At 40.5% G+C, this 27,692-nt stretch overlaps 1 protein-coding gene and 1 long non-coding RNA gene across 13 annotated transcripts in view; one reads left to right on the plus strand and one right to left on the minus strand.

Moving 5' to 3' along the window:
- Positions 1–14,357, plus strand: part of ENOX1 (ecto-NOX disulfide-thiol exchanger 1) — a 610,449-nt gene extending 596,092 nt beyond the window's left edge. For all 12 annotated transcript variants that reach the window (XM_073795222.1, XM_073795221.1, XM_073795223.1 and 9 more), the window contains one exon: positions 13,393–14,357. In XM_073795222.1, the coding sequence (XP_073651323.1) occupies positions 13,393–13,524 (132 nt within the window). In that variant the 3' untranslated portion in view covers positions 13,525–14,357. The remainder of the gene's footprint in view (positions 1–13,392) is intronic.
- The window catches only part of LOC141277044 (uncharacterized), a 31,483-nt gene extending 13,300 nt beyond the window's left edge, over positions 1–18,183 (minus strand). Inside the window, exons 1-2 of the long non-coding RNA XR_012327690.1 lie at positions 17,919–18,183; positions 12,847–12,938 (exon numbers count right to left, since the gene is read on the minus strand). This is a non-coding gene — a long non-coding RNA (uncharacterized lncRNA). The remainder of the gene's footprint in view (positions 1–12,846; positions 12,939–17,918) is intronic.
- Between the last annotated feature and the right edge of the window lie 9,509 nt (positions 18,184–27,692).

The following is a 27,692-nucleotide window of genomic DNA, read 5'->3' on the forward strand; positions in this document are numbered from 1 at the left end:
CTCACTTTGTCACAGCTTACCCTTCCCCCTCCCCATATCCTCAAGTCCATGCTCTAGTAGGTCTGTGTCTTTATTCCCGTCTTACCCCTAGGTTCTTCATGACCTTTTTTTTCTCCCCCCTTAGATTCCATATATATGTGTTAGCATATGGTATTTGTAAATTGATACAGCCACTATGCAGAATAGTATGGAGGTTCCTTAAAAAGCTACAAACAGAACTACCATATGACCCAGCAATCCCACTACTGGGCATATACCCTGAGAAAACCATAATTCAAAGAGTCATGTTCCCCAATGTTCACTGCAGCTCTATTTACAATAGCCAGGGCATGGAAGCAGCGTAGGTGTCCATCATCGGATGAATGGATAAAGAAGATGTGGCACATATATACAATGGAATATTACTCTGCTATAAATAGAAACGAAATTGAGTTATTTGTAGTTGGTGGATGGACCTAGAGTCTGTCATACAGAGTGAAGTAAGTCAGAAAGGGAATGTGCTTTTAACAAATGCCCCAGGTGACTGATACTTAGAAAGAATGCACTATACCCCTGGTTCTTCACCCACAGCTTCTGACAGTCATGGGGAGCATTTAGAGCAAACCAATGCCAGGGGCCAGTCCACATGTGGTGAACTCTTCCCCAGTTCTTTCTCTGATATAACACTCGACCCTCTGTAGTCCCTCAGTTTTCTCAGCTATAACACGAAGATAGATCATAATGTCTGTCCCATATATATTCCAGGATTGTTGTGAGAAGGAACTCAGCATACTGGTGAAGGTGCTTTGGACGTTGCTGAAAGAAAACTTACTTTTTCAAATTCATTATGAATCTTTTGTGAGTTGACATGGGAATCTAATAATCCTGTTAACATGGCTTTATGGAAAAATACATTCAGATTTCAAAACAATTCATATAAAAATTTTAGAATACAACTGATTTCAACTTTCAGGACTGCCTCTGTTTAACTAAAGTTTTGTTTCATAGGCCTAGGAAAATTGACTGTATCATGTAAAATCTTTTTAATGTGAATATTAAATGAACAGTTAATTTGACTTCCTGGTCTATTTAGTCTCCCTTGTTTTTTTTTTTTTTAATTGAAGTATAGTTGATTTACAATGCTGTGTTAGTTTCTGGTGTACGGCCAAGTGATTCAGTTATACACATCTATACATATTCTTTTTCATATTCTTTTCCATTATGGTTATTTATTATTATTATTATTTTGCGTTACGCGGGCCTCTCACTGTTGTGGCCTCTCCCACTGCGGAGCACAGGCTCCGGATGCGCAGGCTCAGCGGCCATGGCTCACGGGCCCAGCCGCTCCGTGGCATGTGGGATCTTCCCGGACAGGGTCACGAACCTGTGTCCCCTGCATCGGCAAGCGGACTCTCAACCACTGTGCCACCAGGGAAGCCCTCCATTATGGTTTATTATAGGATACTGAATACACTTCCTTATGCAATACAGTAGGACCTTGTTTATCTATTTTATATATAGTAGTTTGTATCTGCTAATCCCAAACTCATTTATCCCTCCCCACCCCCTTTCCCTTCGGTGACCGTAAGTTTCTTTTCTGTGTCTGTCTGTGAGTCTGTTTCTGTTTTGTAAATAAGTTCATCTGTCACATTTTATATTCCACATATAAATGATAGATGGTTTTTGTCTATCTCTTTCTGACTGAGTGTGATGATCTCTAGGTCCATCTATGCTGCTGCAAATGGCATTATTTCATTCTTTTTTATGGCTGAGTAGTATTTCATGGTATATATATACTACATCTTCTTCATCCATTCATCTGTCAACGCACACTTAGGCTGCTTCCATGTCTTGGCTATTGTAAACAGTGCTGCTATGAACATTGAGGTGCATGTATCTTTTCGAATTATGGTTTTCTCCAGATATATGCCTAGAAATGGGAATGCAGGATCATGTGGTAGCTCTATTTTTAGTTTTTTAAGGAACCTCCATAGTGTTTTCCATAGTGGCTATACCAATTTACATTCCCACCAGCAGTGTAGGAGGGTTCCTTTTTCTCCAAACCCTCTCCAGCATTTGTTATTTGTAGAGTTTTTAATAATGGCCATTCTGACCCGTGTGAGGTGGTACCTCATTGTAGCTTTGATTTCCATTTTCTCTAATAATTAGCAACGTTGAGCATCATTCCATGTGCCTATTGGCCATCTGTATGCCTTCTTTGGAGAAATGTCTATTTAGGTCTTCTGCCCATTTTTTGATTGGGTTGTTTGGTTTTTTTGTTATTGAGTTGGATGAGCTGTTTGTATATTTTGGAAATTAAGCCCTTGTCTGTCACATCATTGCCAAGTGTTCTCTCCCATTCTGTAGGTTGTCTTTTCATTTTGTTCTTGGTTTTCTTTCCTGTGCAAAAGCTTTTGAGTTTAATTAGGTCCCATTTGTTTATTTTTGCTTTTTATTTCTGTTGCCTTGGGAGACTAACCTCAGAAAACATTGGTACAATTTATGTCAGAGAATGTTTTGCCTATGTTCTCTCCTAGGAGTTTTATGGTGTCATGTCTAATATTTAAGTCTTTAAGCCATTTTCAGTTTATTTTTGTGTATGGTGTGAGGGAGTATTCTAACTTCGTTGACTTACATGAGGCTGTCCAGCTTTCCCAACACCACTTGCTGAATAGACTGTCTTTCCTCCATTGTATATTCTTGCCTCCTTTGTCAAAGATTAATTGACCGTAGGTGTGTGGGTTTATTTCTGGGCTCTCTGTTCTGTTCCATTGATCCATATGTCTATTTTTGTGTCAATACCATGATTTTGATTACTGTAGCTTTGTAGTATTGTCTGTATTATGCCTCCTGCTTTGTTCTTTTTTCCTCAGGATTGCTTTGGCAATTCTGGGTCTTTTATGGTTCCAATATAAACTTTAGGATTCTTTGTTCTAGTTCTGTGAAAAATGTCATGAGTAACTTGATAGGGTTCACATTAAATCTGTAGATGGCTTTGGTTAGCATGGCCATTTTAACAGTACTAATTCTTCCAATCCAAGAGCATGGGATATTTTTCTGTTTCTTTGAATCGTCTTCAGTTTCCTTTATCAGTGTCTTATAATTCTCAGCACATAAGTCTTTCACCTCCTTAGTCCGGTTTATTCCTAAGGTTTTTTTTTGGGGGGCGGGGGTTGATGTGATTTTTAAAGGGATTTTTTTTTTACTCTCCCGTTCTGATATTTCATTGTTAGTGTAAAGTAAAGAAATGCAACATATTTCTGTATGTTAATCTTGTATTCTGCTACTTGACTGAATTATTTTATCAGTTCTGATAGTTTTTGTGTGGCTATTTTAGGGTTTTCTATATATAGTATCATGTCATCTGCATACAATGACAATTTTACTTCTTCTCTTCCATTTGGATACCTTTTATTTCTTTTACTTGTCTGACTGCTGTGGATAGGACTTGCAATACTATGTTGAATAGAAGTGGTGAGAGTGGGCATCTTTGTCCTGTTCCAGATTTGAGCAGGAAGGCTTTCAGCATTTCACAATTGAGAATTATGTTGGCTGTGGGTTTGTCATGAATAGCTTTTATTATGTTAAGATATGTTCCCTCTATACCCACTTTGGTAAGAGTTTTTATCATAAATGGATATTGAATTTTTTTTTATGTCATTAAGTTTTTAGGTATTTGGGTTCTTTTCTTCATATATATATGTTTTTTTAACATCTTTATTGGAGTATAATTGCTTTACAATAGTGTGTTAGTTTCTGCTTTATTACAAAGTGAATCAGCTATACATGTACATATATTCCCATTTCTCTTCCCTCTTGCGTCTCCCTCCCTCCCACCCTCCCTATCCCACCCCTCTAGGTGGACACAAAGCACCGAGCTGATCTCCCTGTGCTATGTGGCTGCTTCCCACTAGCTATCTATTTTACATTTGGTAGTGTATGTATGTCCATGCCACTCTTTCACTTCGTCCCAGCTGACCCTTCCCCATCCCCATGTCCTCAAGTCCATTCTCTACGTCTGCATCTTTATTCCTGTCCTGACCCTAGGCTCTTCAGAACCTTTTTTTTTTTTAGATTCCATATGTATGTGTTAGCATACAGTATTTGTTTTTCTCTTTCTGACTTACTTCACTCTGTATGACATACCCTAGGTCCATCCACCTCACTACAAATAACTCAATTTTGTTTCTTTTTATGGCTGAGTAATATTCCATTGTATATATGTGCCACATCTTCTTTATCCATGTATACTGAATTTTATCAAATGCTTTTTCTGCATCTTTTGAGATGATCATGTGGTTTCTGTCTTTTCTTTTGTTGATGTGGTGTATCACATTGTTTGATTTGTGTATTGAACCATTCTTGTGACCCTGTGATGAATTCAGCTTGATCATGGGGTATGATCTTTTCTATGCGTTCCTGAATTTCATTTGATAACTTTTTTGTTATTTTTTTTATTGCAGTATAGTTGATTTACAATGTTGTGTTAGTTTCAGGTGTACAGGAAAGTGATTCAGTTACACATAGATATATATCTATTCTTTTTCAGATTCTTTTTCCTTATAGGTTATTACAAAACATTGAGTATAGTTCCCTGTGCTTTACAGTAGGTCTTTGTTGGTTATTTATTTATATATAGTAGTGTGTATATGTTAATCCCAAACTCCTAATTTATCCTTTCCCCCCCACTTCCCCTTTGGTAACCATAAGTTTGTTTTCTGTGTCTGTGGGTCTATATCTGTTGTTTATATAAGTTCATTTGTATCATTTTTTTTGATTCCTCATATAAGCAATATGATATTTGTCTTTGTCTGACTTACTTCACTTAGCATGATAATCTCTAAGTCCATCCATGTTGCTGCAAATGGCATTATTTCATTCTTTTTCATGGCTGAGTAATATTCCATTGTATAAATATACCACATCTTCTTTATCCATTCATCTGTCAATGGACATTTAGGTTGCTTCCATGTTTTAGCTACTGTAAATAGTCCCACTATGAAAAATGCAGTGCATGTATCTTTTCAAATTATAGTTTTCTTCGGATATATGCCCAGGAGTGAGATTGCAGGATCATGTGGTAGCTCTATTTTTAGTTTTTAAGGAACCTCCATACTGTTTTCCATAGTGGCTGTACCAACTTACATTCCCACCAACAATGTAGGAGGGTTCCCTTTTCTCCACATCCTCTCCACCATTTGTTATTTGTAGAGTTTGTTTTTAATTTATTTATTTAATTTATTTTTGGCTGTGTTGGGTCTTCGTTGCTGCGCATGGGCTTTCTCTAGTTGAGGCAAGCAGAGGCTACTCTTCGTTGAGGCAAGCAGAGGCTACTCTTCGTTGAGGTGCGCAGGCTTCTCATTGCGGTGGCTTCTCTTGTTGCAGAGCACGGGCTCTAGGCATGTGGGACTCAGTGGTTGTGGCATGTGGGTTCAGTAGTTGTGGCTCGTGGGCTCTAGAGCACAGGCTCCGTAGTTGTGGCACACGGGCTTAGTTGCTCCACGGCACATGGGATCCTCCCAGACCACGGCTTGAACCCGTGTCCCCTGCATTGACAGGTGGACTCTCAACCACTGCACCACCAGGGAAGCCCGTTTGTAGAGTTTTTAATGATGACCATTCTGACTGGTGTGAAGTGGTACCTCATTGTAGCTTTGTTGCATTTGTCTAATAATTAGCAATGTTGAGTATGGTTCCATATGTCTTTTGGCCACCTGTATATCTTCTTTGGAAAAATGTCTATTTAGATCTTTTACCCATTTCTTGATTGGGTTGATTTTTTGTTGTTGAGTTGTATGAGCTGTTTGTGTATTTTGGAGATTAATCCCTTGTCAGTTGCATTGTTTGCAAATATTTTCTCCCATTCTGTAGGTTATCTTTTCATTTTGTATATGGCTTCCTGTGCTATGCAAAAGCTTTTAAGTTTGATGAGGTCCCGTTTATTTTTGTTTTTATTTCCATTACTCTAGGAGAGAGATCAAAAAAAAAATTGCTGCAATTTATGTCAGAGTGTTCTGCCTATGTTTTCCTCTAGGAGTTTTATAGTATCCAGTTGTACATTCAGGTCTTTAATCCATTTGAGTTTATTTTTGTGTATGGTGTTAGAGAATGTTCTAATTTCATTTTTTTACATGTAGCTGTCCAGTTTTCCCAGCACCTCTTATTAAAAAGACTCTCTTCTTCATTGTATATTCTTGCCTCCTTTGTTGTAGATTAATTGACCGTAGGTGTGTGGGCTTATTTCCAGGCTTTCTATCCTGTTCCATTGATCTATATTTCTGTTTTTGTGCCAGTACCATACTGTTTTGATGACTGTAGCTTTGTAGTATAGTCTGAAGTCAGGGAGCCTGATTCCTCCAGCTCCGTTTTTCTTTCTCAAGATTGTTTTGGCTATTTGGGGTCTTTTGTATGTCCATAAAATTTTTAAATATTTGTTCTAATTCTGTGAAAAATGCCATTAGTAATTTGATAGGGATTGCATAGAATCTATAGATTGCCTTAGGTGGTATAGTCATTTTGACAATATTGATGCTTCCAATCCAAGAACACAGTATATCTTTCAATCTGTTTGTGTCATCTTCAATTTCTTTCATCAGCATCTTAACAGTTTTCAGTGTACAGGTCTTTTGGATCCTTAGGTAGGTTTATTCCAGGGTATTTTATTCTTTTTGCTGTGATGCTAAATGGGATTATTTCTTTAATTTCTCTTTCTGATACTTTGTTGCTAGTGTATAGAAATGCAACAGATTTCTGTGTATTAATTTCATATCCTGAGACTTTTACCAAATTCATTGATGAGGTCTAGTAAATAGTTTTCTGGTAGCGTCTGTAAGATTTTCTATGTACAGTATCATGTCATCTGCAAATATAAATTTTACTTCTTTTCCAATTTGGAAAAGAAGTCTTTTATTTCTTTATCTTCTCTGATTGCTGTGGCTAGGACTTCCAAAACTCTGTTGAATAAAAATGGCGAGAGTGGACATCCTTGTCTTGTTCCTGATCTTAGAGGAAATGCTTTTAGCTTTTCACCAGTGAGTATGATGTTAGCTGTGGGTTTGTCATATATGGCCTTTATTATTTTGAGATATGTTTCCTCTGTGCCCACTTTCTGGAGAGTTTTTATCATAAATGGGTGTTGAATTTTTATCAAAAGCTTTTTCTGCATCTGTTGAGATGATCATATGGTTTGTATTCAATTTGTTAATATGGTGTATCACACTTATTGATTGTGGATATTGAAAAGCCCCTTGCATCCCTGGGATAAATCCCACTTGATTATGGTGTATGATCCTTTTAATGTATTGTTGGAGTCAGTTTGCTAGTATTTTGTTGAGGATTTTTGTGTCTATGTTCATCAGTGATACTAGCCAGTAATTTTCTCTTTTTGTGGTATCTGTGTCTGATTTTGGTATCAGGGTGATGGTGGCCTCATAGATTGAGTTTGGGAGTGTTCCTTCCTCTACAGTTCTTTGGAATAGTTTCAGAAGGATAGGTGTTAACTCTTCTCTGAATGTTCGGTAGAATTTGCCTGCAAAGCCATCTGGCACTGGACTTCTGTTTGTTGGGAGTCTTTTAATCACTGATTCAATTTCAGTACTGGTAATTGGTCTGTTCATATTTTCCATTTCTTCCTGGTTCAGTCTTGGGAGATTGTACCTTCCTAAGAATTTGTTTATTCTAGGTTGTCCATTTTATTGGTGTATAGTTGCTCGTACTAGTCTCATCCTCTGTATCTCTGTGGTGTCGTTGTAACTTCTCCTTTTTCATTTTTAATTTTATTGATTTGGGCCCTCTTTTTTTCTTAGTGAGTCTGGCTAAAAGTTTATCAATCTTGTTTATCTTTTCAAAGAACCAGCTTTTAGTTTCATTGATCTTTTCTACTGTTTTCTTAGTCTCTATTTCTGTTCTGTTCTTTATGATTTCTTTCCTTCTACTAACTTTGGGTTTTGTTTGTTCCTCCTTCTCTAGTTGCTTTAGGTGTAAGGTTAGGTTGTTTATTTGAGATTTTTTTTTTTGTTCCCTGAGATAAGCTTGTATCACTGTAAACGTCCCTCTTAAAATCCTTTTTGCTGTATCCCATAGGGTGTAGAATGTAATGTTTTTGCTTTCACTTGTCTCTAGGTATTTTTTTTATTTCCTCTTTGATTTCTTCAGTGATCCATTGGTTATTTAGTAGCATCTTGTTTAGCCTCCATGTGTTTATGTTTTTTGCAGGTTTTTTTCGTGTAGTTGATTTCTAATCTCATAGTGCTGTGCTTGGAAAAGATGCTTGGTATGATTTCAGTTTTTCTTAAATTTACCGAGGCTTGCCTTGTGGCCCAACATGTGATCAATCCTGGAGAATGTTCCATGTGCACTTGAGAAGAAAGTGTATTCTGATGCTTTTGGATGGAATCTTCTATAAATATCAATTAAGTCCATCAAGTCTGATGTGTCATTTAAGGCCTGTATTTCCTTATTGACTTTCTGTCTGGATGATCTGTCCATTGATGAAAAGTCCCCCACTGTTACTGTTGATTTCTCTTTTTATGACTGTTAGTATTTGCCTTATATATTGAGGTGATCCTATGTTGGGTGCATATATATTTACAATTGTTATATCTTCTTCTTGGATTGATCCCTTGATCCCTGTGTAGTGTCCTTCTTTGTTTCTTGTAACAGCATTTATTTTAAACTCTATTTTGTCTTCTGTGAGTACTGCTACTCCAGCTTTCTTTTGATTTCCATTTGGGAATACCTTTTATCCCTCCCCTCACTTTCAGTATGCATGTGTCTCTAGGTCTGAGAAGTGGATCTCTTGTAGACAGCTCATATACAGATCTTGTTTTTGTATTCATTCAGCCAGTCTGTGTCTTTTGGTTGGGACATTTAATTCATTTACATATGGTAGTTATCAATATGTATGTTGATACATAGGTCTTAGGTCTTTTTTCTTCCTTTCTTCTTTTGTTCTCTTGTGATTTGATGACTGTCTTTAGTGTTGTGTTTGGACTCCTTTATCTTTTCTATGTGTGTATCTACTATAGATTTTTTTGTTTGCAGTTACCATGAGGTTTTGATATAGTAGTCTATATATATGCACATAATTGTTTTAAGTCTCTGATCTCTTAGTTCCAAATGTGTTTCAAATATCCTGCATTTGTACTCTCCTCGTGATTACTAGCTTAGATATCATATTTGTGTGTAGATGATTTCCTACCTTTACTGTATGTTTGCCATTACCAGTGAGCTTTCCCATTTTGTAATTTTCTTGTTTCTAGTTGTGGCATTTTCCTTTCCACCTGGAGAAGTTCCTTTAGCATTTCTTGTAAAGCTGCTTTGGTGGTACTAAATTCTTCTAGTGTTTGCTTGACTGTAAAGCTTTGGATTCCTCTGTCAAATCTGAATGAGAGCCTTGCTGGGTAGAGTATTCCTGGTTGTAGGTTTTTCCCTTTCATCACATTATTCTATTGTGCCACTCCCTTCTGGCCTATAATGTTTCTGCTGAAAAATCAGCTGATAACCTTATGGGGATTCCTTTGTATGTTATTTGTTGCTTTTCTCTTGTCAATTTAATATTTTTTCTTTGTCTTTAATTTTTGTCAATTTGATTACTGTTTCTTGGCATGCCTGAGACTCTCTTCCTGGACTGAGGTGACTGTTTCCTTTCCCATGTTAGGGAAGTTTTCAGCTTTTATCGCTTCAAATATCTTCTCAGGCCCCTTCTCTCTCTCTTCTCCTTCTGGGGCCCCTATAATGCGAATGGTGGTGCATTTGATGCTGTCCCAGAGGTCTCTTAAACTGTCCTCATTTCTTTTCATTATTTTTTCTTTATTCTTCTCTGTGGCAGTGATTTCCACCACTGTGTCTTCCAGCTCACTTACCCATTCTTCTGTTTCATTTATTCTGCTATTGATTCCTTCTAGTGTTTCTCATTTCAGTTATTGTATTCTTCAACTCTGTTTGGTTGCTCTTCACATTTTATTAAAAACTTGTAACTTCTCTTGGGCTCCCCTGGTGGCGCAGTGGTTGGGAGTCCGCCTGCTGATGCAGGGGGCATGGGTTCATGCCCCGGTCCGGGAGGATCCCGCGTGCCACGGAGCGGCTGGGCCTGTGGGCCGTGGCCACTGAGCCTGCACGTCCGGGGCCTATGCTCCGCGCCGGGGGGAGGCCACAGCAGTGAGAGGCCCGCGTACTGCAAAACAAACAAACAAACAAACAAACTTGTAACTTCCACTCTGTGCATCCATTCTTTTCCTGAGTTCTTGGCTCATCCTTGCAGTCATTATTCTGAATTCTTTCTCGGGTAGATTGACTATCTCCATGTCACTCAGTTGTTCTTCTGGGGTTTTATGTTGTTCCTTCATCTGAAACATATTCCTCTGACATCTCATTTTGTCTCAATTTCTATTTGTATGTTTATGTATGTGAAGTTAGTTATGTTTCTTAACCTTGGAGAAGTGGCCCTCTGTAGGGGATGTCCTATGTGTCCCAGCAATACATTCCCTTCTTGTCACCCAAGGGCCAGGGGACCAGCTGGTCCCAGGGTAGGTTCTGACCTGCGTTTGCTGACTTAGTTCCGCATGCTGCTGGATCCTAGTTCTCTTGCTTCTAATGTCTGCCCCCTAGTGGGTGGGGCTGGCCTAGAGGCTTGTGCAGGCTTCATGGTGGGAAGGGCTGATGCTTGCCCACTAGTGCTGGGTGGGGCTGGGTCTTGGCCCTCTTCTGGGCAGGGCCATGTCAAGGGGCATGTCTAGAGGTGGCTGTGGGATCAGGAAGTCTTCATGCAGCCTGTCCACTGGTAGGTGGGGCTCTGTTCCCGCCATGTTGGTCATTTCACCTGAGGTGTCCCAGCACTGAAGCCTACAGGCGGTTGGGGCCAGGTCTTGGTGCCGAAATGGCAGCCTCCAGGAGAGCTCGTGCCAATGAATATTCCCCAGTACCTATTCCACCAGTGCCCTTGTCCCCACAGTGAGCCACAGCTGCCCCCTGCCTCCCCAGGACACCCTCCGAGACCAGCAGGCAGGTCTGACCCAGGCTCCTGTGGAGTCACTGCTTTTGCCCTGGGTCTTGGTACACACACGAAATCACGTGAGCCCTCCAAGAATGGGGTCTCTGTTTCCTCTGGTCCTGTGGAGCTCCTGCACTCAAGCCCCACTGGCCTTCAAAGCCAAATGCTCCGGGAAGTCCTCCTCCCAATGCCGGACCCCCAGGCTGGGGAGTCTGACATGGAGCTCAGAACTCTCACTCCTGTGGGAGAACTTCTGCGATATAATTGTTCTCCGGTTTGTGGGTCGCCCACCCAGGGGATATGGGATTTGATTATTTCGCAAGTGTGCCCCTTCTACTATCTCGCTGAGTTTCTTCTTTATGTCTTTGGATTAGAATATCGTTTTTGGTAGGTTCCAGTCTTTTTATCAATGGTAGTTCAGCAGTTAGTTGTGATTTTGGTGTGCTCATGTCAGGAGGTGAGCTCAAGGTCCTTCTATTCTGCCATCTTCTCGATGTACATACTCTTAATTACTGATTGATAGATTTTTTTACAAACCAGTGCCGTATCGACAGGCTCAACAGAACCCCTTCACAGTGGCAACAAGGAAGTCTAATTGTGCATCTATAACAGAACTTCCTTCAGCACCAACTGGGTAACCACTGGGATTCTGAGTGATGCAGGATGCCTCAGCAACACTGGCAGGAGTCCTTGTCCAGCTTCTAGAAGCTGTCTGTGTTCCTTGAATCGTGGCTCCCTGCCTCTGTCTTCAAAGCCAGCCATGGCAAGATAAGTCCTTCTCACCTTGCCATCCTAGATATCTAGTCTTCTGACCCAGTTTGCTAGTATTTTGTTGAGAATTTTTGCATCTATATTCATCGAAGATATTGGCCTGTAATTTTCTTTTTTTATATTGTCTTTGTCTGGTTTTGGTATCAGGGTGATGGTGGCTTCACAGAATGACTTTGGGAGTGTTCCTTCTTCAATCTTTTGGAAGAGTTTGAGAAGGATCAGTATAAGTTCTTCTTTGTATGTTTGGTAGAATTGCCCAGTGAAGCCATCTGGTCCTGGACTTTTATTTGCAGGGAGGCTTTTTTTTTTCTCTTTAAATTACAGATTCTATTTCATTTCTAGTGATCAGTCTGTTCGAAATATCTATTTCTTCTTGATTCAGTTTTGGTGGGTTGCATGTTTCTAGAAACTTGTCCATTTCTTCTAGGTTGTCCAATTTGTTGGTATATAATTGTTTGTATTTCTGTGGTATCAGCTGTCTGTTTGGTCTCTCTTAATTGGTTGGTGTTTGGTTTTTTTTGGCCACATGGCATGTGTGTGGGATCCTTGTTCCCTGATCGGGGTCGATCCCACACCCCCTGCATTGAAGTGCAGAGTCTTAACCAATGGACCACAAGGGAAGTCCCTGATCTCTCTTAATTATTAAATGGAAGTAAAGTATAGACTGTAAAATGATATCCAGACAGTGATTGTACCATGAAAAATAATGAGGTCTTATTCACTGAACATTTCTAGGTGCCCAGATCTGTGCTAAGCCAGTAGTCTTCGCACATCCTTCCTAAATGTTGTCATCCCCACCTGTTGAGACTTACTTAGCGAAACTAGCATCTTGGTAGGGTCATTTGGATCATAACAACGGTATGATATGGAATTTACACAGAAATGTCAGACCTCCATCTCCAGGATCTCAGTCAACTTGCTGTGTGAGATCCCTATGTATATGCATGGATTAGGATGCAAACCCAGAAAACAAAGAGCAATGGCTGCATTGGAGTAAAAGGGTTGTCATTGTTTTGTTCTTTATTTAAGGAAAAATGAACTACTGGTATAAAAATATATGTAATAAAAGTTGGGAGAAGAAAAAAAACTGCATCTAAAAAACCTACCTGGGTTGTATCACTGGATGGACCTTGAGACTTTTATTGCCGCGGGTGCTGGGTTTCATTTTTATTCCTAAACCTTTACGGTCTTCTGGTCCCTGTGAAAGTTAAGAGAAAGTTAGGGTGGCAAGAAATCCACCGACATGCCCTCCGGCCCTCACCAAGTTAGGTAAAAGTACTGCCCTTTGTATCAGAGGAGTGGTAGCTTTCCCCAAGTGGTGATCAGTTTGCTCTGAGCCATCGTAAATCCCGCCCCGTCTCCTTCTTTATCTAGGGAGGGCTGTTCAGGCATGCTGCTGTCAGTAAGGTAGCCATCCCTATGAAGGGTGAACCTGAAACTTTGCACCCATTTGTCTCATGCCCCCTCCCACCAGCTGCCCAGGAGATGACGAAGCTAATCACATTCAGCCCTTTCACTTGTGCTCCTTTTATAAAGAACATTACTTTACAGCCTAGTAGGAAAGTACATGTTTGTCTCATTGGTGAAGCATGTCCTCACTCAACCCCCTGCCTCCTTGTTTCCCAAAAGTGACTTTTCTTCCTTTCTAACAGATATCTGCAAACGAAATCGAAATGCTTTTGATGAGGTTGCCACGCATGTTTAAACAGGAATTCACAGGCGTGGGAGCAACGCTGGAAAAAAGGTGGAAGTTGTGTGCCTTTGAAGGAATTAAAACTACCTAACTGTGAAGAGCAGCAAAGTCTCTGGGTATGAAACTGCCTGAACCCAGCCAGGGCTGTGCAGTGTGAGCCCAGGAGGTTTGGGGCTGGTCCAGCGCAGGACCTTTATGGGGCCATCAGAGCCGGACTTCAGTTACATCTGTGGCGTTCTCTCGTGAGTGGAAATGTAATTGTGTACCAGTTCCCTAAAACAAACAAAGCTTCATACTGTGACAGATCTGTTTGCTACGAAAACCAACGATTCCACGGTCATGATGGCAAAACCTTAAAATATGCTACGTTTGAGAATAGCTCACCAAGTAAAATATTTAAAGTTTTAATGATGGTGTGGCAATGGTTGTTGCTAGGCTACAGAGTTGTTGTATATGTAATCTATAGCTGAAATCATTCAATGACATTTTCCTGAAAGTCTTTCTGTTTCAGTAAAAAAAAAAAAAAAAGAGAGAGAGAAAAAAAGTAATTTTACAGTGAGGAAAATAAATCATACCAAAAGAAAACTTGAATATGTGTCTGAACAGTTACTGTATTTTGTAAATTAAGTTATATGCTGTTATAGGGACTTCTGCCTTATTGAAGAGGCAGAAGATGTGATTGTACTCCTTGAGAATGCTTTACCAAGAATATTATTTTTCTAATGTAACAGTTCTCCATCATAAGTTCTTTTAACATGGACGGCATAACAATTTTCATAAAATGTAAATAAAAGAAAAACTAGTGCTACTGTCTTGTACTTGGTATAAAATTCAGGTTTCTGCATCAAAATAAACATTTAGTAAATATTCCTGTTACAAATTTTATAGCAAAGATATTAATTTTTTTCAATAAATATGACTTCTACCATATTGGTTTTGCAAATTGTTCTTTGATATATTTTCATTCTTCCTTAAGAAATATTTTGCACATTATTCAGTCCCATCTCACAGACCATCATTTGTAAATGATTAAATAAATGCATGAGTGACATTGAGACAAAATGTTATTTCAAACAGGAATATATAAAAATCATAAAGTGGAAAGTACTAAGAAAAGGAGATTATACAGCACTAGAATAGACAGATAGTATTTGAAAATACCAAGATGATATGACATCCAAATGTAATCAACATAAATGTTACCGTTGTTTTGTGTCCTCATGCATAGGAACGAAGTAGCCAATTAATATTATTAATTCCTGGATTTACTTATTTGTATGTTTTCTGGAATACATACAAGTTAGAAAAGGAATTAAAGAATTCACACTTGGACCAACAGTTTAGAGAGAAGTTGAGCTTCCCTTCTTTAATTACAAGTAGACTAGGGCTTTAAATTGTATCTCCTTCCTGCTTCCTTACATAAAAATTATTAAAAAAAGACAAGTATTCAAGATATTGATTAATTTTAAATGAAACATTTTTTAGGAAGACAGCTGAACAGTGAATGTTCTTTGAAATTCTGAAAAGACATTCATAATTCCCTATTGGACATTACTGTCCTCAGGCTCTTTTTACTGAGCCCTGATAAATTAAGGTTCTTATTCATGCCTCCCATAAATATCTACACATATGTTAGGTTCAGGCTCAGTGCTAAACCCATGAATACGGAGCTGAGTAAGAAAGGACCCACCCCCTCCCGCCCCCAATGAGCTCATAGTTCAATGGGGAAAAGACATTTTCCCAAAAGTGTCTATATGATGTGAGCCACGTAACAGAAAAGGTGTGACAACAGAGCTATGGGATTCAGACTAAATATCAATGTCATATTAAATGTTGAAATACTAGAGGCCTTATCATTACCACCCGTTAATGCCCACTACCACCCTCATCCTGACACATGTATCCAGAGCGAGCTAGCTCCTGCTTAAGTTACTACTGACTAAATTTTCTTCATTTTCTCTTTAGTCCAGTGTTATCAGGGGAAGCAAGAGAAATGAAGCATGCCAACTTTTATCCAAGCATTTTAGGAAATTGTGGCAGCTTTAGAAGGCTGTCTAGTTTTCTATTCCTTAGCCAAAGGAAAGCCAGAACAGGTTTTGGATACTAGAGAAAGTCATATGCTTGTACCATTGCCATTTTGGAAAGCTCTGATGTGAATTCAAACTATGCACTCTGATACGTAAAGCCAACAATTTTAAAGCAGGAGTTTTACTGGCCACTTGAACTCTTTGTACACAGTGTCAATTTGTTAAAAAAAAAAAAAACAAAGAGAAAAAAATAAAACATGAGAGAACATTTTAAGACTTCAAAAAAAAAAAGAGACACAAATAAGGATACAACGGTCAGAAAGGAGACGACCTCATCTATAGATAACGTTACTATAAAATAGAAGACCTAAGAGGTTCACCTGAAAAATAATTAGAAAAAACGAATTCTGTGAAGTGGCAGTTATAAAGTAGGGACACAAGGGGAGGTACCACAATCTAGACTATCTGCAACTTGAAAGTCTGGTAGATGTTTTCAAACGTGCGTTCATACTTTCAAGTATTGCCTGTAGTCACTTTAGCCGAAGGATACACTGCACAGGGTGAACCTAGCTTAGACCTCTGATTAGGAAAAGGAGTTGGTGCGACCTTATTTTAGATCTGACAAAAAGACACCAGTTTCTAACTTCTTCAATTGTGAAAAGAACTTTTGCAGGAAAATAAAAAAAACTTCTAAATTAGTTCACCCACATTCTGGTTTCAGATGGGACTTTAGAGATCACCTGGGGAAGGAACTAACTTTGGTACCTTTGAGGGCCGTCTACACATGTCTGTCACCCCATCCTCCCTAATCTTCGGGATAACCCTATTCAAGGATAGTATTATTGTCCTCATTGGTCACACAAGGAGAATGAGGCTCAGAAGTTCTAACAATGTGGCCCAGTTCGCACAGTTAGAAAATTCTGAATATGGGATTTGAAACCAGGACCCAGTGACTCCAAAACATGTTCTTCTTTTCACTACATCACGCTTCTAGTTCAGTCTATCCCCACTCCTCCTGTGAGGCCCATGCCCAGGCAGTGCCTTCGGATCACCCATTTTACTCTCCTTTATGCTCCACCATCCCCTGCACGTGCGTACAAGTGGGTACACTCTGGCCTTTGTCTCCTAAATCTACCAGTAACAAATCATTGTTCTTGGATTCTGAGAAGTAAGCAGAGCATTGAAAGTTTGGAGATCCTTGTAACCCGGCCCCAACGGGGCTTTCTGGCTTGCTTTTTCACTGCTCCCCTGAGTAGGGCTAACATTTTTTGCCTTTCTGCTTTTGCTCATATCTTTCTATCTGAAGGAAAAGACCTTACGCACATCTAGTTGTCAAAATTCTACACAGCCTTAAGAGGAAAACACAAAGACACCCTCCTCTGCCGTGAAGCTTTTCTCCATTCCCCAGAAGTCATTTCTCCGGCCTGTGCACGGCCATCCCACAAATCACTATTTCTTAAGGCATTTACTGCCCAGCTGTCTTTGCCTCATCTCCCCGTTAGACCGCAGGTTCTTTGAGGGATCCAAGCGTGTCTCGTTTACTTTGAATTATTTCTCAAAGTGGTTTTACTTATAAATATTTAGAAAGCAGGACAGAGAAGGAACCAAGTTGTTTTCCTGCCTCCAGAGACTAGCTTGCTTAGACACAAAAGGAAAAATTACAAAGTATTTGAAAAGGCTGCAAATATTTTAGATCTAAGATTCCAAGACAGACAATGTGATAATGTACTACATAATACTGAAATACAAAAAGCAACCCAATTCCTTCTTAAAGTTCAAACCCAGGTCAATTATTAACTCTTCTATGAAGCCCTGATCCCCTCAGGAATCTCCTCTCCTGTGTTCCCACTACTTCAGTATAATTCTACTGCAGCCCTAATGCTGTACGTTAACCATTTATGAATGCAGCTGTCTCTCCCACGTCCTGCAGGCTGGAGATCTCCCTTACTCATCCCTCTAGTCCCTCAGACTGACACGACATACCATGACTTTTAAGTATTTATTGACTGAATGAACCCAGTGCATGAAAGAAAAGCCCACACAGGAATTTTCTGAATTTGTTGAATCAGAACGTATTGAGATATTAGGTCCAGTAATAGAGGCTAGAACTTTCTTTCCCTCAGTTGTTAAGACCTCGGCAGCATTCTTGCCTTTTTGAAAAAAATTTTTTGTTTGGAAAAATATGTATAACGTAATATTTATCTTTTAACCATTCGTAATTGTATAATTCAGTGGCGCGAAGTACATTCACGATGGTACATAACCAGCCACCACTCTATTTATAACTTTTCCTCATCATCCCCAACAAGTTTTACGGTACCCATTAAACAGTAACTCCCTGTCCCCCCTCCTTCAACCCCTGGTAACCTCTCTTCTACTTTACGTCTCTTTGAATTTGCCTATTCTAGGTCTCTAATACATGTGGAACATACAGTATTTGTCCTTCTGTCTCACTTACTTCACTTAGCTAAATGTCTTCAAGGTTCATCCGTGTTGTAGCACGTGTCCGAATTTCATTCCTTTCTGAGGTTGAATAATATTCCATTGTGTGAGAACTCTTCCAGCTGGCTTAAGTATCCCTCTTCTGTTGGAGCAAGGAAAAGTCAGTGGTCTATGCTTGAAAGGACTCAAGTACTTTTAGTAAATACCACATCAAAAACAACATTGGAAAGTGTAGAGAAGTTTGTCTCCATCTTGATAAACCTCTCGTTTTCAATGAGGGTAATAAAAAAGAAATGACAAACGTAGAAAATGTTGGCAGTAATTGTGTAGAAAACGAGACTTTCAAACAAACATCCATGCGACAAATATGGTATGTGACGAGTTGTTTTTTCTTGGTAAGGGCTGGGGGTGTTTTACTTGGATGTTTTTTTTAAACCCCTTTTCTAAAAATGGGTGCTGTGTTTATTTGTTCCACTCAATAAAAGCTGTTTTATCCTGAAAACATAAGAACTATTTTACCATAATGCTCATAGTTTCTCCTCATAAACTGAGAAAATAAAGAGATGTTAGGCTCCTAAAATCTTATAGCTTGGCTCACTTTATATCAAAATGGTAAAAGGTTCCCATGTATGTTCAATCAGCCTGTCATTAGTATCTGAATAAACTATACTTTTATGTGTAGCACACCAAACATGAACATTTCAGAGTTAAGTTATAATGAATGTATTTATATATTAGATCATTAAAAATACTGTTTCTAGTTCCACCAACTCTAATTTCCCTCTTCTGCTTTCTAGTGGATTTTTTCTTTTTTTTAATTTCTGGGCTTCAAACATTTAGCAATTTCTCATACTATGTAGGAGAGCGTTCAGTCTGTGTCAGAGTTGAGTCCCAGCCCTAACCCTCACTGGCCTTGTGACTAAAGCTCGTTACTTAAAGCCAGTGAGGTGCTAGTCCCAGATTCATGATCCGGTACTGCGAACACCTGTGTCGGAGGATGGCTGTGATGATTAAATAAGAGAGCGTGCATAAAGCCCACAGATCAGAGCCAGGGAGACTGAGGCATTGGCTTCTTCAGAAACAGTACTTTAGCTATATCATCCCAAACAAAGCAGCCAAGTGCTTTCCCTGCTCTTAGCCCATTCCTGTCTTTAGGGATAAATAGTCCATATGTTTCTAAACATACGAATAAAATAAGACAAGCATAAGCATCATCCCCACAAATAGTCCATTAAATATGTTCAACAGTCCATTAAATACGTTAAGACCAACATAAGCAGAATAGTTGCAACTCTCTAACCTGCAAAGACACTCACAACTCTTACAGTCAAATGGGCAGTCAGTCACCATCACAGTGACCCTCAGCCAGGAGAAACTCTAGAGCCAGAATTCTTTGTTACAGCTCCCTTTTTACTTATTTCGCATATTTCCAACAGACAGTAATCAGGGTCATATACATTCAACTGGGAAGAAACTATATGGCTCTGGGCAACTGCCATTTTGAATGATGGTCAACTAGGTATACAGTATGCGAGGATTAAGTCAAGTATTAATTACGTTTTCTTTAACCCAGAAGAAACACTGTCAGCAAAAACTACAGATGTAGCTGGAACATGCAACAGTATTATTTTAGAGCACATACATGTCTATTACAGTTGCTGAGAGTATCAAAGTAAAAGACTCCAGTAAATCTAGTAATTACAGACTGGTTGTGTTAATAAAATAAGCTGTTCGGGTCCAAAATTTTAACTCCGTTTGCCTGCTCTCAGAACTGTACAGATACCCAAACACTAAAGCTCAGACGTTTCTAATGCACATGTCACCTCTTTTATAATGTACATGTATTGTACAGGGCTATGGAATGGAATGTTCTTACTTCACGGGAAAAACAGACCCAAAATAAATAGCAAACATTTTACAGTAGAAGATGGTACTTTTCTATACAAAGCAAAAAAGTGGTTAATGTACAACAGAAACTGCATTGCATGTAATGAAATGCTTTTTTATTTGTCTAGCAAATATATTTACTGTGTGTTGAAAATTGTAATATCTTCCCCTGCACAAAGGAATTTCTATATAAAGCTCATTTGCTACTGTAGGGAGTAATACTCTTTTTTTTGTTTACTAAAGTAGTCTGTCTTAATATCAACCCCAACACTGTCAGGTTCACCTAAGAAGAGCTATGTGTAGATAAGAATAGGACTGAATCAGAAACCGGAATATTCCATTTCATATGCTTTTCATCTGAGCATGTAACCCACGACATCTGGTAGCAATCTCTTTTTGGAAAGCATTCTTCTTTCCAAGAAGAATGGAAAAAGCTAAAAATTGGTCAAGGTGAGGCGCTCATCAATAAATAAATCTTTTGCCTTTGAATATGCTTATGCCTAAGTGAGGGTTGCTTTCTCTAGTATTTTTTGATACAGAATGTGAGCTATGGGCTGGCAAGTCAAACACTGTCTTCAGGCAGAGATAATGTATGAACACCACTGTGGGTGGTTTATTAAACAGACATTAAGTGTTACATCGTGCAGCAACTGGGAAGAGTTTTGCACCTCAATATCTGTTCCTTGAGCCGGTAACGGTAACTTTGGTTCAATGTACGCCAAAGAAAAGGCTTTGTGGTGCTGGGCCTGGTATACAGTCAAACTGTGGGTGGCAGAGGACAGCAAAGTCTAGACTATGCCAACCTCCAGTCCAGTATTTTATATATTGCTGCTTGATTCTACAGGCTGAGAAATGAAGCTTCCAACCTCTCAGCCATGGAAGGAGTAGATTGCCTGGTCGTAGAGACAGTAGAGTGAGGCATTCAAGAGCATTTTTCTGGAATCACTCCAAGTGACTACATCTCTGAAATGGGGATAATAGTAACAACCTGTCTCATAGGGTCTTTCTGTAATTTTATCCATTATCTGGGTCTTACTAGGTCATCTAAGTTCATAGACCTTAGCAGACGTTTTCTATCAAACGTTTTCAATCTCCTGGCCTCACGGTCCACTGCCAGTTGGAAAGTATATCCCCTCAGAGGTCACCACTAACATATCAAGTGGATTCAGCTTCCTGATTCCTCCCTGGAAGAACAAATGCTTTAACACAACGTAACCGGAAATCTCCCACAGTCCCGAGAGCCTGGCGGACTGTGTGGATCTAGAGCAAGTCCTCCGAAGAACTCCAGATTCCTGTGGCCTCACTGGGAGGCTTTAGGGACTCGTGAAATCAATGAAGAATCAGTAAAGCTCCGAACTCACGCCAGACCTCCTGGAAGACAGTCTTGGCAAAGACAAACCTGGTGTTTTTTTTCAAATATAAAACATTTCAAGGGAAACAGAACAACATCCCAATCTTGGGACTGAGAAAGAACTACAGGTAGGTTATCCCTGGTCCTCGATCTCCAGTAAGGAGGGGACGTTTTGGTGGGAGAAGAGAAGGGATAAAATTTATCTTGTGCTTCTCTGCTTCATGTACTTTATGGAAAGGCAACATGGATGTTTTTACCTCATGCTTCTCCAGCATCCAGGTTTAAGGAAAAACATGGGAGGAGAAGGGGTGAGGAAATCCTCATTACTGCCGCCGGAAATTTCTCAAACCTGGAAGCACCCAACTCCTGCTTTGTTCTTATAACCCCCCTTTGGACTCCTATTTCCTTCTTTTCCCATAAGGCTTTGCCCTGTAAGTACCCATCTCACTGTCTCATGATTTATCAGGTCACGTATAGTGGAATATTTTAATAAACTGGGAAGGAACACCCACCACTATGCATATATACAGGCACGAATGCACATGTGCACAGACATGTATATGTTCACGTACACACGTGTGTATATCATACACAATGCAAACGTACACAGATGTAGCCACATTTACACAGAAACAACGATACTGACACTCAAATATCTCTGCTTTCGGTAATCATTTTTGCCCCTCAGGTTCTTCCCTCTTCTCCTTCTATTTCTATCAGGTATTCACTCTTCCCAGGAGGATGATTAACTTAGGACAAATAAGAGGACGTGCCACTAACCACTGTAGATGATAAATATATGAAACGTAGTCTGAAAAGATGACACGGGCAAAAAATGTAGGTGGGCTTGAAAACTTTCCAAAAAATTTACGAAAGAGTCAGAAAAGGGAAGGAAACTGAACTAGCTAACCCATGAGGACATCAATGAGCCCTGTTCCAGGGAGGCCCTGGAGCAAGGTTCTAACCCAGGAAGGCTTACATTTACAGCATCAATTCCTATAGCAGATGGAGATTATTAACAGCCCTATTTGATGGCTAATCTGTATCTACTCCTCTTTCGCTGTAATTCTGTAACCTCCTCCCACTCCAGCTCTGGACTTGGTCATTTTGACCTGCTTTGGGCCAAAGAGATGTTAGCAGAAGCTTGACAAGCACCTGCAAATTTCTGCTTGCCCTCTTGCAAGGCTGGGTTTGGGCACTCTTGCACTCTGACATGGCTATAAGAACGTATCAGACTAGCCTATGGGAGGATGAATAATATAAGTAATTGAGGCAAGTGGCCTGAGTCAAGGCCACCCTAGATCAGCTAACAGCCAGCTGATCTCACATCAAAGACAAGAAGTATAATTCAGCCTTAATTGGTTTTTTTTTTTAATTAATTATTTTTGGTTGCATTGGGTCTTTGTTGCTGTGCACGAGCTTTCTCTAGTTGCGGTGAGTGGGGGCTACTCTTCGTTGCGGTGTGTGGGCTTCTCATTGCGGTGGCTTCTCTTGTTGCAGAGCACGGGCTCTAGGCGTGTGGGCTCAGCAGTTGTGGCTCACAGGTGCACGGGCCGAGTTGCTCCGTGGCATGTGGGATCTTCCCAGACCAGGGATCGAACCCGCGTCCTCTGCGTCGGCAGGTGGATTCTTAACCACTGCGCTACCAGGGAAGTCCCCAGCCTTATTGGTTGGCAGACTTGCGAGCTTAAGTAAATGGTTGTTTTAAGCCACTGAATTTTGGGGTGACTTGTTATGCAGCATTATTTGTGGCAAGAGATAACTAACACAGAAATTGTGATTTAGAATTAGGGTGCTGTTATAACAAAAAAGTAAAACATGTGGCATTGGCTTTGAGACCAAGAAGTGGGCAGAGTCTGGGAAAGTAATGAGAAAACTGCTATAGAAGGATGGAAAAATAGCAACACTGATTATGTAGCAGCAGAAAAAAAAAAAAGAAGAAACCGGTCAAATTGTCATTTGGTCATTCAAAAGACAGGAAGTGTACCTATTGAACTTTGGGATTTGAGTAATAACATTTCCAGGCAGAATGTTGAAAGTATCAGTGGCTCTCACTACCTACATATTGATAAGGTTCCTGTAAGAAAAGAGAAGGGTTCAAGAAATAACCAACCAGTGTGTAAGCAAGTTTAGAGGGACTATAGAAGGACCATAACTTATTGGTTGGAAAACAAAATTGTTTCTTATCTCTAGTCTCTTCAGTCAGCAGAAGATTCTCAAAGTAAAATAATGCCTGGGGCAAGGATTCAAACCAACATTTAAGACCTTTTATTATGACTTCTGAAAGAAAGCAAGCAGAGCCTCTAAGCTAGACAAAAGGGCTGCTAGGAATCTTAAGAGCCTTGCCCCACAGCAACCTGACTTGCCCAAATAACAGTAATTAAGTCTAGAGAGAGATCTAGCTCTAAAAGAAGAGGAGCCTTTGCTTTTGGCTCATCATATCTGTAAGAAACTCACAAAAACTTGTAATCACTGCATTACAATCAAGAGCTTTAGGAGACCTAGGAACTTACGTGGCACAGATGAATAAACTGCTCGTGGTTACCACTTTCTCTACTCCCAGAGGAGAAACCAAGCGTCAGGAAAGCTAACCAAGCCCCATAGAAAGGGAGCGGCAAAGCTGGGATGCGTGCCCACATCTGCCTGACCAAACACCTACCACCTTTTCATCTCCCTACCTGTCAGTGGTGGGATATCAGGCACCATGACAAACGGCGGGTGACGCAGCACAGGATGATAGTCTAGCAGCTGAGAAACTGGTTTTAGTGCTGACTTTGCCACTAAGTTTTCTTGAACAGGTCACAACCTCTTCAGCAGGGTAGATTGGAAACACCATTCTTTATGTTCCCTTGCAACTCGAAGAATCTGGAAAATATTCTGATGAACAGCTCTTGAGGACACAAGAATCCTCTGACGCTCCCGATCTGCCGCCATACAAATGACCTAAAACTTACTGCCTTGTCGTTAATCTGGTCCTGAATTAAACAAGTTCATTTTGAAATTTGCTTATTTCAATCACTTAAGATATTCAAAATATCCTTCCAGCCTGAAACGCTTCCCTTGCCCTTCCTAATGTTCCAGTGAAATCTCGATGATGTACGACAGGGAGGGCACATTAATATTCTGAGGAAATACAATACTGCAGACTCTAATTTTAGAACATTCATCACTGAGGATGGTTTTCCTCTTCCTGTCCTAATTTTTTTTTTTAGGTTGTCTGCCCTTTGGACTACATCGACCTAGGTGGTGACGTTCCTTTATTACACATTTCTTTCCTGAGGGCTTGCCCTTTGTTAGGAATGGCAGGAGGCCCAGAAAAGGGGAGAATCCGTAGCCCTTGGCTGCTCTGAGTTTGCCCTCTAACTGGGGAGATGAAACCTGGAGCGATAGGAGGCCCTACAGAAAGCACCAAATGAATGGCAGAGACAAGATCACTTTGTCAGGGAAGCTCTTACACTGTCATGAAATCCGTCTAGGCTTTACCTCACCATCACGCTGAGGCCATGAGGTGAACTGGTTTCAAATCCTTCGATCTAATCTGGTTTTGATGTGGCAGCTCCCGTAGCACCAAACTCGGCCTTGAATGAAATCCTTTGTCTTGGAGGAAACATCCAAGATACATCTGAGTCTCCTGTTCTCCTACAGGCTGCAATGGGCCTCCTATGCTTTTACTGACAGCAGTCCTGACAGCACGCCCTCGGGAGAGCCTCCCCTTCGCGCAGGGCAGGGAGGGCCTCTACGGCAGGGTTTCTCCATCTCCGCGCTAGTCACAGTTGGAGTCAGATACTTTGTTGTGAGGCGTCCTGTGCGCTGCGGGCTGCTTAGCAGCTCTAGATGCCACTGGATGACAACAGCACCCCTTACCCCAGGCGTGACAATCAAATACAACTCCAGACATTGTCAAATGTCCCCGGGCGGGGAGTAACCTCTCTACTGGCTAAGAAACACTGCTCAAGAGAATGAGAAAAGAAAATCCCAATTTTATTGTTGCTGTTAAAAATGGATACCACCTCCCACCGTCACCAAGCAGTGTCCCTGGGGTGTCGAGCTTCCTTCCATCCTCCAGCCTAGTGCGTAGTTAGGACTTCTCACGGCTGTTCACAGGAAAAACCTTTCACCTTCCAAAGGCAGCTGTTCTGTTTTCCGCTTGTCCTCTACCCCCAATTACTTTTGCTGCTCTACTCACGAGGTTTTATAGCTCTTTATAAAGCTTCCAGTAGGTCTATAACCATCATTCTTGAGCAGTTTGGGACAAATTTTGTGGCAACATTGGGGAAGATTCCAGTGGCATGACACGGTGTCACATGCAGAAGGCTTGCTTCTCAGCAGCTGTCAGCTGGGGTGATTCACCAAAGCATGCATCTTCTCAAGGTGAATTCTCTGTGGACCCACCTAAGCATACTTCCCAAGACCTCCACCCCTATCAAGCCAGGGTCAAATTGAGGGTCTTAAAAAGTCTGGAGTCCAGTCTCTTCAGCAAGTGATGTTGGGAAAGTTCGACAGCCGCACGTAAATCGATGAGGTTAGAACACACCCTCTCACCGTACACAAAAATAAACTCAAAATGACTTTAAAGACTTAAACATAAGACATGACACCATAAAACTCCTAGAAGAGATCACAGGCAAAACATTCTCTGACATAAATCATACCAATGTTTTCTTAAGTCAGTCTCCCAAGGCAATAGAAATAAAAACAAAAATAAACAAAGGGGACCTAATCAAACTTACAAGCTTTTGCACAGCAAAGGAAACCATAAAAAATGGTGAAAAGACAACCTACAGAATGGAAGAAAATATTTGCAAATGTTGTGACTGACAAGGGCTTAATTTCCAAAATATACAAACAGTTCATATAACTCAATAACAAAAAAACACACAACCCAATTGAAACATGGGCAGAAGACCTAAATAGACATTTCTCCAAAGAAGAAATACAAATGGCCAATAGGCACATGAAAAGATGCTCAACATCGCTAATTATTAGAGAAATGCAAATCAAAACTACAATGAGGTATCACCTCACACCGGTCAGAATGGTCATCATTAAAAAGTCTACAAATAACAAATGCTGGAAAGGATGTGGAGAAAAGGGAACCCTCCTGCTTTGGGTGGGAATGTAAGTTGGTGAAGCCACTATGGAAATCAGTATGGAGGTTCCTCAGAAAACTAAAAATAGAGTTGCCATATGATCCAGCAACTCCTGGGCATATATCGAGAGAAAACTATCATTCAAAAAGATACGTGCACCCCTATGTTCATAGCAGCACTATTCACAATAGCCAAGATGTGGAAACTACCTAAATGTCCGTTGACAGATGAATGGATAAAGAAGATGTGGTACATATACACAATGGAATACTACTCAGCCATAAAAAAAGAATGAAATAATGCCATTTGCAGCAACATGGACGGACCCAGAGGTTGTCATACTGAGTGAAGTCAGAAAGAGAAAGACAAATACCATATGATATCACTTATATGTGAAATCTAAAATATGACACAAATGAACCTATCTATGGAACAGAAACAGACTCGCGGACTTGTGGCTGCCAAAGCGGGGTGGGGGGGGAAGAGATGGAGTGGGAGGTTGGGGTCAGCAGATGGAAGCTATTGTATATGGAATGGGTAAACAACAAGGTCCTACTGTAGAGCACAGGGAACTGTATTCAGTATCCCATGATAAATGGCAAAGAATATTAAAAAAGAATGTATACGTATATGTATAACTGAATCACTTTGCTGTATAGCAAAAATTAACACAACATTGTAGATTAACTATACTTCAACTAAAAAAAAAGAAAAAGTCTGCAGTCTCCTGAAGACAGTATCATTTGCTGTAGACCATGAAGCTCACAGGTGGGACAACAAGGATTTGAAGGTGGCTTTATTTACCTCCAAATGTTCACGCTCGTTCCTTCACCACCTCGCCAACCACATGCCTTCAGAAAAACTAGAAACAACAATTTGGGAACCCTATGAAGGGCATTCCACAGTTTTCTCCACCCCTCCTCACGCAATAGTACATACACGGACATCTTTTTATGCCTACAATATCAAATCAACAGACTGTGATACTAGATTAATTCAATAAACATACAGCATTCACTGTGTGGCAGGTCCACCCTCATTTCATCCTCATAATAATCCACAGCAAATACTCTCTTCATTCACTTTTTTTTTTTTTTGCGGTACGCGGGCATCTCACTGTTGTGGCCTCTCCCGTTGTGGAGCACAGGCTCCGGACGCGCAGGCTCAGCGGCCATGGCTCACGGGCCTAGCCACTCCGCGGCATGTGGGATCTTCCCGGACCGGGGCACGAACCCGTGTCCCCTGCATCGGCAGGCGGACTCTCAACCACTGCGCCACCAGGGAAGCCCTCTTCATTCACTTTTTTGTCAACCTTATTTCCATGTTCTGGTGAAGAGTCTGTGGAAAACCACTTCAGACCCCTCGGCAGTGGTCCCCACCCCACCAGTGGCCTGAGCCACAGCCCCGTCCTCAGCAGGGAACTGCTGGGCAGACACGGGGGACACCTGCACCCACGCACCAG

The sequence above is a fragment of the Tursiops truncatus genome, chromosome 18, assembly GCF_011762595.2.
Source record: "Tursiops truncatus isolate mTurTru1 chromosome 18, mTurTru1.mat.Y, whole genome shotgun sequence".
Classification (NCBI taxonomy): Eukaryota; Metazoa; Chordata; class Mammalia; order Artiodactyla; family Delphinidae; genus Tursiops; species Tursiops truncatus.